At 36.9% G+C, this 9,191-nt stretch overlaps 1 protein-coding gene across 1 annotated transcript in view; it reads left to right on the top strand.

Moving 5' to 3' along the window:
- The window catches only part of Ctnna3 (catenin alpha 3), a 1,290,503-nt gene that overhangs the window by 1,172,041 nt on the left and 109,271 nt on the right, over nt 1-9,191 (top strand). Inside the window, exon 15 of the mRNA XM_013351193.2 lies at nt 814-995. Within this exon, the coding sequence (XP_013206647.2) occupies nt 814-995 (182 nt within the window). The remainder of the gene's footprint in view (nt 1-813; nt 996-9,191) is intronic.

Genomic DNA, 9,191 nt, shown 5'->3' on the forward strand with positions numbered 1-9,191 from the left:
GTGGTGTTTGAGTTTGCATGGTTTCCTACCAAAGCCTCATTTCAGATGCAATGGGAAGATGCAATTTGCATGCTGTTAAGATTGTAACATAGCCACAGAGTGCTATCATGCCAAAGCAGATAATGTTTGCTGCTTGAGCAGCACCTCTGGATCTGGTATGCTAATGAGGGAGGATGCCCTTCATAAATCCTGCCCTTCGCTCTTATTCTTCCATGGGCACAGTGTATATGCTAACATGGATCTGAATGTTTTGAATAGATTTTATATATTTATATATCATCTATTATTTTAAATAAGCACATGCAATTGTTTATAAATGTACATACATTGCTTAAGGATCTATATGTTTGTGTGTGTATATATATATACACACACACATAAGTAGACATAGTGTCTTTTCAAGTAGATTTTGTTTAACTTTAACTTTTGAAGTGTTCTATTAATACAATTAAAAGTAAATTAAGAATTTGCATTTAAACAAGTGTGATACTTCGGATTCGTTTATAATCAATTTAAAATTTTGACATACTAGAAGAATAGCAGCAGGCTATTTTATAAAGGAGAATTAAAATATCAGATACCAGTGTCAAGCTTTCTTACCTCAAATGTAACTGTATAGATTGAGAGCAAATATTTAAAATTGTGTAGGTTTTTTCCATTTGAATCCAATAGGAAGCTTCAGATTGGGTGACTTAAACTTTAGGTATCTTGATGTTAAATGAAGTATTTGTATAAATGTTCTGTAGCGAATGCTTTTTCCTAAGATGCTGCCTTGGCAGAGGAGTGATTTTAAATTGAATTATCACATTTCAGGCTAAGATGACTCAACTGCCCGAGGCAGAAAAGGAGAAAATTGCCGAGCAAGTGGCTGATTTCAAAAAGGTGAAGAGCAAGTTGGATGCTGAGATCGAGATATGGGATGACACGAGCAATGACATCATCGTTCTTGCCAAGAAGATGTGCATGATCATGATGGAGATGACAGACTTCACAAGGTAATTGCGTGGGATACAAGGCGTGATAACTGGTGATGGCTACGTACTTGCCACATTGCTGAAATTTCCGAGTTTCTCCCAGTGGTAAGGGAAATGTAAATATGGAATTAGAAAGTTACAGAGGCAGAATCCCAGAATTGTGGTCAATATAGCACCATTTCTTTTGAAGCCACTACCTCATACTCTCTTACCAAAATACTGTGCAAACATAATGCATAATGATGGCTATGAAGGAATTATGCACTTTATATATAGTCAAAAAGCAATATAACGGTTTTAAAATGTTTTTGAGACTTTGTGGTAGCACAGTAAGACTGTCCTTATTCTCTGTAGAGTCATTATGGCAGTGGGACCCTGTACATATATCCTGAAAATTGAAGGGACTTCAAGGTCCTCTCCCCTTATCCCTGTCTGCTACACTGGACTTAGGTCCGGTTGACTGCTGGATGCTCACTTGAACGTGAGAATTTCCCAATGAGTGAAAAACTGACACTTGCCATCAATCTTTTGTAGCTCTATAAAAAGACTCAGAGACTTGTTTTCTCCATTTTCTGGTGCTAACTGCTATTCCTTTACCCTCATTAACTGTACCCAGTTCAGTGTGGTGGGGGAGGGTGGTGAATAAAACCGTGTGAGAAATACTCCAGTTTGATGCTTAGATGTTGCAGAGGCCCAACTTTAAAAGGCCACCCCACAGAAAGAAAAGGGGATCACGGAAGGGGATCAGAAGCCAAGACTGAGCAAAATGAGGAGAAAATGGCAATTGTGGCAGTCCTTGAGGAGGAGATGGCCGAATGCGAACAGGAGCAGTTTATGGAACCCAAGGTCAAAGACCCCGACTCACTTGCCTGAGACCTTTGTGTAGGATTGCCTTAAGCATGTGTGCTCAATGAGGAAGCCCTCTCCATGGCGCTGACATATTTGGGGAGCACTTTGATGACGATGTTGGTCTCTGTTGTTGTCGGAGAATGCTTTTATGAAAATTTCCCTTAGTTACTCACGAGCTGAAATCTACTTACTGGAATATTCCAGTGAGTGACTCTTGTCAACGTCATTCTATGTAACCAATGAGAACAGTTCTATGTCTGGGGTTTGGTTCTTCACAGGCCAAAAATTTGCCTAGCTGCTGAGTTTAGATTGAAAGTTGCCCTGTGAATCCTATGCATGCGGAAAGTAATCCAGATAGCGAGGAGACCCTTATCCTCACTTCAGAATATTTTTTTTGGGAGGAAACTTTCCAGTAAGTGATGGGGTCTTCACTAAAGGCAAAATCTTCAAGAAAATGTCTCTTGCAGTTGCCTAGCTACCTACACCCATCCTTTAGGGGAATGGAGGTCATTAAGGGAAGCAGAATGTTGAAGAACAGGTTGCAAATGTCTTCACATAATTAACCAAAGAGCAGTAAGATGTGCAATGCTTCTCTTATCGGTCGCTGAAGAATACAAAACTGCAACGTAACGAAATTTAGTTAGTCTTCATGAAGCTGCTAAAGTCACAGAGCAGAGAACTGCCCCATGACAGGCATATTACAGGTATGAAACTGTTATATCACAATGCACTGCATGCCAAACAACTTTATGATGAAATAATGAATAAGTGCAATTTTAAATCATAATTGATTGGTAACACACACTGCTTTTCAGTGGTAAGACTGAGAAAAAATTTCTAAGTGTTATATACAAGAAGTAGAAAATTGAATGACCTAAACATTGTTTCAATTCATAGTTCTAAACAACACTAAAATGAAAATGTAGCATCGTAAACATTGTAAGAAGGACTAGCTACAATGTGTTTTGGTTTTTATTTAAATGATAAAAGAGAGATGCACATAAATCACTACTTTTCAGTGGCTTGGCTACTAAATATTTGAAGATACTTAACGCAAAAGTAAGTGAGATAATTGTCCAGTTGTTCAAAACCTTTTGAAAAGTCAACATAGAAAGTGTGGTGGGAAAAGAATGATGCCTTAATTTGGAATGTAGTATATGCTCATCATCTGTGAGCCCTGTATCTGACCGTTAGTTAGCTTTAGGTCATGAACTTGCAAGGGATAATCTGAAACAAGACTTTAAAAATTAATTCAACCAATATTATTGGTTGATTTTGTTCTTACTTAATGTGTAATTAAATTTAGTTTCAGACAATTTTACATGCACGACCTGCTTAACTCTCTCCCTCCTCACTTCCCTCCCTCCCCTATGTATTTCCCTCCTCCCCATAGGTTAGTCTCTCACATTCGTGTTTGTTCAATATGTTTTGCTAATTGATATTCACCAGGGCATTCTCTGTGAACTTTGAGTGATCTGTTGGGTCTTAAAGATGGAGCAGTGGGTATCCAGATAAAGACAGAGACTTCCTTCTTGCAACAAGGAGCAGTGGACATACTGTGTGTGATAGTAACCTTGTAGTCACTCTCCCCAGTGCCATCTACGTAAAAATAGGATGAGCTCATGGGTAAAGAAGAGTATTTTAAAACAAAAGTCAATTCTTTAAAAGAACTTTAATGGACTATAAAGTATTCAATAAAAAAAGAAAGTTCCTGACCTATTTTGTGAAACAATTTCCTGTTGATGCTTTGTCTTGTTTCGTCCAAAAATTATCTTCTAAAGCAGAATTTGATTCCATTTTTTTTATTCCATTGAATGAAAAATCCACTTTTCAGAGCTAAAAGAGAGTAAAGATGCCACTCCAAATTTCACTGGAAAGTAAGAAAATTAAACTTACATTATACATAGCATTTCATTATGAATGTCCCTCAGTTATCAGCTTCTATTTTTCCCATTTAAACTCTTGTCAGCCTTTTTTCTAGTCATAGCCTGTTGTTTGATAATACCCTCACATTCCTTTTCATGCACAGAATAATTGAGCTTTGGTCTATACTTCAGTGGCTGCAGGCAGAAATTCTAACAGTCTTTATCATGGTGTCTCTCTGCCTTTCTACATTTTTTACCACGTGTGCTTCTCTTTCTCCCTTTATCTCCATTTCTTGTAGTCATTGAACACACACACACACACACACACACACACACACACACACACACATATATATAGGCATATATAAAATATATAGTTTTCTATAGGAACCAGTACTTTACCATAATATTAAGCAATAATATATTTTGAAGTTTCATCATGAATGATTTAATCATAATTTAAGCTTTCTAAGATTTACTGATGCTATATAACAAATATGGAATTATTTTTGAAAAACAGTTTCTCATGTAGTTTGGATTGGCCCCTAAGCTAGTAGCAGTTAACCATATTTCAACTATTACGTACAAACTTTCTCTAAATAAGAAGGGAATTAGCTTCCTGTCATACAAAATAATGCTTTTTGACACACAGAATTTCACCTTTATAAGATGTACAAAATAATGCCTATTTAAAACTTCTGTGTATGATATTGTGTTCTATTGTATGTCAGTGTTCTATTGCCAGGAAGGGATACCATGATCATGGCAACTCTTATAAAAGAAAGCATGTATTTGGGGCCGACTTACAGTTTCAGATGTTTAGTTCACTGTCATCACAGCAGGAGGCATGACACCATGCAGGCATATATGGTGTTGGAGAGGTAGCTGAGAGTTCCACACCTGGATCCGCATTCAAATCTATGAGCCTAATAGGGCCGTTCTCATTCAACCCACCACCAATAGGTACATTGAATTTCAGTAGATCTGTTGCTGGTCCTTTGCCATTAGCAGGTATCTACAGAGCAGAGGTTTAGATACTGAAAATACTCCACCGAGAAGGTGCTGATGAAATGACACTAGATAAAGCACAGAAACAAACAGGGTCCAAACAGAACAAATGCTGCAGTGCTAAATGCACCTCCGGGTCATGGTGCTTCTTAGCACGGAGGGTTAGAAACATAAAGCCACAGGGCTTAAAACTGAGGACTTCAGTGGACTTTGACTTTTGAGGGAACAGGAAATGTGAGATAATTTATCAGTGATGCTCTCCTCTTTGGAAAATACTACTAACCTCAAAGAAATGACAGAAAATTATAGCACATACCCAAACATTTTATCCTAACCACTGCCCAAAATGTTAGTCATTAGAAAAGGAGGAGTTCATGGTACTGAAGGGAGAGAACGTCCTTGGCCTTGGCACCCTACCCAGGAATAGGAAAATTCCTGCTCATGAGACGGGAGGAGAATGTAAGAGAGTACTGCAGGTGAGAAGCCGCCCATCACATATCCCATTCCTCCATGAAACAAACACCGAATTGAAAATAGCACTGTTGTACAAAAATTCTAAAATAATCAAAATTTAGAATCCCATCTACCTGCCTCTTTCTACTGGTAAGAGTAGATGTAGATGTACATTCTATAAACACATATTAAAAATCAAAATGAAGAGACATGAGCCAGAAAGAGATAGTGGGGAGAAGGCTACAAAGATTTAATAAAAATTAGGGGAAGATGCCCAAAAGCTAAAATGGTATTTAGTGAGAAGTTATCAAGCATTCAAAGAAGAAAAGAGTCAAAGAAACATTTTCTAAGACTCACTGAAAGAAGACGAATAAGACATTTAAGCAAACTGCTATGAGCATTTGGACAAATGTCTGGTAGATAAGGATAATGAAGTAAAAGATGAGAGGGAAAGGGGTTGAAATGACATAAAAGCGAAGATGATCCACACTAATACAATGAAAGTTTTGAGAAGTAAGAACAGAATAACGCTTAGGGATAAATAAACACTTTGCATATATAAACTGAACCTCAATTTGCATATCAAAAGTCTTACCCATAGCTATCCTTACTAAACCCAATTTTTTATAAAATGTATCACACACATAATAGCATCCTATGAATGTACGTGAGAAGGCACGAGGAAGCAACTTGAATACTAACTCAGGTCCTGAAACCCCTCTCGCCACAAAGGCAGATAACTATATTGTGTCTTTTCTCATCCTTGTAAACACTGCCGTGTGGCAGATAAACTGCTTTTATCTTCGTATATAGCTGACTGAATTGTTCTGCAGATTCTGAGTTAGGCCACTTCTGCTTCTTTTAGTCCATTATACTGCCTGTCCTAAATTCTAATTTATAAAAGATCAATATGAGCATTTGCTTTACTGTTGCTATTTGAGGCCTTTCATGGTATTATTTTTATGAGATCTTTATTTCTTTTATTTATCTTAGTTCTAACTTAACTCTCCATTGTGTAGAATATAACATCTGCCTTGCCCTCTCCTATTCCTCATTAACCCCTATTCTGTATCTTCTTTGAATTAAATTATGCTGACTATTGTTATATTATTGTGTAGTGTTTACATTCTCCTAATTAGTATATCTGAAGCATTCTTACTTAGTCTGTAGGTCGATTCTGAAAGGCTTTGTATAATATTGATATAATTAACCTAGGCAGGAAACACACATGAGAACATACACTTACAGCAGAAAATGGAACTAGATTTTCATCTAGTCTAATGTATCTATGCAATTATGTGGAAAATACAATTCAATGGAAAGAAGCCTTAAATGATCCGCAGCAAAATATAAGGCAGTCATTTGGCAATAAGAAGACTCATTTCCACTCACCAAGGATCAGAGTGGATGTTCAGACTGGTTACACCCATTTATGTGGCATATAACTCTGGAGAAAACAGGAAAACATCCCAAGACACAGAAGTCTGTGCTTTTTGGTTATTTATTTTGTGAGAAAGTTTCATGAATTCAAGCTAACCCTGAACTCACTATGTACCCAAGACTGTCCTTGAACTCTTGTGTGGATGAAGGTGACCCTGAACTCTTGCTCCTCCTGCTTCCACAACCAGACAAGCTGGGTCAGAGGCTTGTGTATTGTGCCTGTTGGCAAACATATGTGAAGCTATTGACAGAGAACCAGGATTCCACGATGAAAGAACATTTCAGTGATTGTAAAGAAAGCACAGCATGCAAAGAAGGATGCAGGGCCAGGGTTAAGAAAACTTCATGGAGGAATCAGTGAAGAGCTTCACTCAAAGCCCCCAATTAAGCCCATGACTGCTAGTGTGAGTGATTGTCAGTTTATTGCTGTCTTTTGCCTGAATAGTTTCATTAAGTGTCAAGATGGAGAAGATGACTTCCTAAAAGACATGTACCAAAGAGTGACAGATGCTTTCAAAACCCTCAAATCAGTTACTTTCAGAAGAAAAGTGGCCAGCATAGATTCTTAAGATATCTGAATGCTTTAATGAATATATTTTGAGTGTCAAGAAAAGAATGAGAAGAGATATGGGACTATGCTAAGAGAATGAAGAGCTAAAGTCATCAATGAGACAGAAAGACAACATAAACAATGAAAAGAGAAATCTCCAGTAATGAGCGTGATGATGATGATGATGGTGATGATAATGATGGTGATGATGATGATGACAAGAGCTATGAGCATGAATCTACATAAATATCTAGGGCTAGTTCTCTAGTATTCACTTTAGTGAGTGACCTGAGCATCAGAGAGAAATTTCAGGATCATATAGCGTGCAGGCAAATTGAGTCAACCATTGTCATTATTTTGTAAGATCCTTGTCTACTGTTTTTCCAGTTGCCTCAGTTTTGAATTATCTAGTTCACTTTTCCCACATATCTATCCTATACTAAGAATTAGTTGTATAAAATATTTCTTTGACATCTACTCAGATTTTTAATGAAGATACATGATAGATTTATATACATTCAATGTATATTAACATATATTACCTAATATAAAATTATTATAAAGCAAAGAAATTATAAAAGCAAAACAGCCAATAACGTAACAGGAGTTTTAAAAAAAACACAAAAATTCTACAAAAAATTGAGGTTGAACATAAGTTTAACGTCTTTAGTCTTTTGTTTCACTTGCTTGTTAAATTACCTTTTCATTTTAAAATTCAAGGTTGTAATTTCAACTCTTCCATGCTATTAAGAAGAAACAGAGTCAAGGTATTAGTTACTTTTTGTCACACTGACCATATACATGACACTGACTTCTTAAGGGAGTTGATCTGATCCTGCCAGCAGTTTCAAGGGAACCTGATGGTGGAAATGCACCATTATAGTCTGGGTGGCAGAAGCTTGCCACTTCTGCTGTTGCTCACTGCTCTCCAGATAAAAAAACAAACAACTTGAGCAAGAACCAGAAGTTAATTATCACCTTCAAAGCTCACACAGAGAGACCTGCTAACTAGGCCACACTCCCAAACACTCTGTACCTTTCTATACCAGTTGAGGACCAAGTTAACTCTTACTTTTTCTATGGTCCAGCTTGAAGGAGAACAGAGGGAGTCTGCTTCAGCCTGGGGTCTTAGTCAAGTAAAGATGTACACCTTGCATTTCTGGTCTAGTAAACTGCTAGATTCCAAATTGCATTATTGGAAATTCTAGCCAGGAAAAAAAAACTTAATTAAAATGGAAGAAGCAAGGCTGATTAAATAAGTTAGAATGAAAAACTTTTTGTTATTTGTGGATTGTCCCTGGGAACACAACAGTGCAGACAAAGGCACTATTTTAAGTTGCAGACTCTACTAAATAGGGAGGGAGCTTAGCAAAGCTGGAAGGAAGTGTTGCAAGCCTTCTGATTCCTGCATTTAGAATCAAGTTTTAAACAACTGCATTATGATACATTGTTTTTTAATTTCCAAGGAATCTCCATAATAATAAGATCATCAATAACCAACAATACATCACCACCATCACCAATCGATTAATTAGAGAAGGTAGAAGCTAAAACAGAAATTGAAAAATGGAAAAGAGATTTTGAGAGGAAACTTTAAATTACAATCTCACTAAAAGTTATGTCCACCACACCAGAATTTATAAAACAGATATAGAGTAAGTAATCTTTTTGAATTATTGAACCCATATAATATGTAAAAAGGCCAAAAAAAGGTCTTTCCTGTAACACAGAAGCACACAACCATCAGTTTTTCTAGAAACAATGGAAGATGAGAGGGACGATCTCTCTTTTTCTCTCCGAAAAAAAAAAAAAAATTAAAAGTTGTCAGTAAGCCAGATGACTTTAAGAAGCAATGTGTGATGGCTTCCATTTGCTGCATAACACTGATATATCGAACACAGGGAGAAGGCCAGTTGTGTCAAAATGGCACGATGACTTTTAGCCCTTCTTTAAATTTTATTCTGAGATTGTATTTTATCACAATACAATAGTTCTTCAGTCCTTTCCTCCCTCCAAACCTTTCCACATACACCTCCCTGCTCTCCTTCAAAT

Source organism: Microtus ochrogaster, linkage group LG2 (genome assembly GCF_000317375.1).
Source record: "Microtus ochrogaster isolate Prairie Vole_2 linkage group LG2, MicOch1.0, whole genome shotgun sequence".
Classification (NCBI taxonomy): domain Eukaryota; kingdom Metazoa; phylum Chordata; class Mammalia; order Rodentia; family Cricetidae; genus Microtus; species Microtus ochrogaster.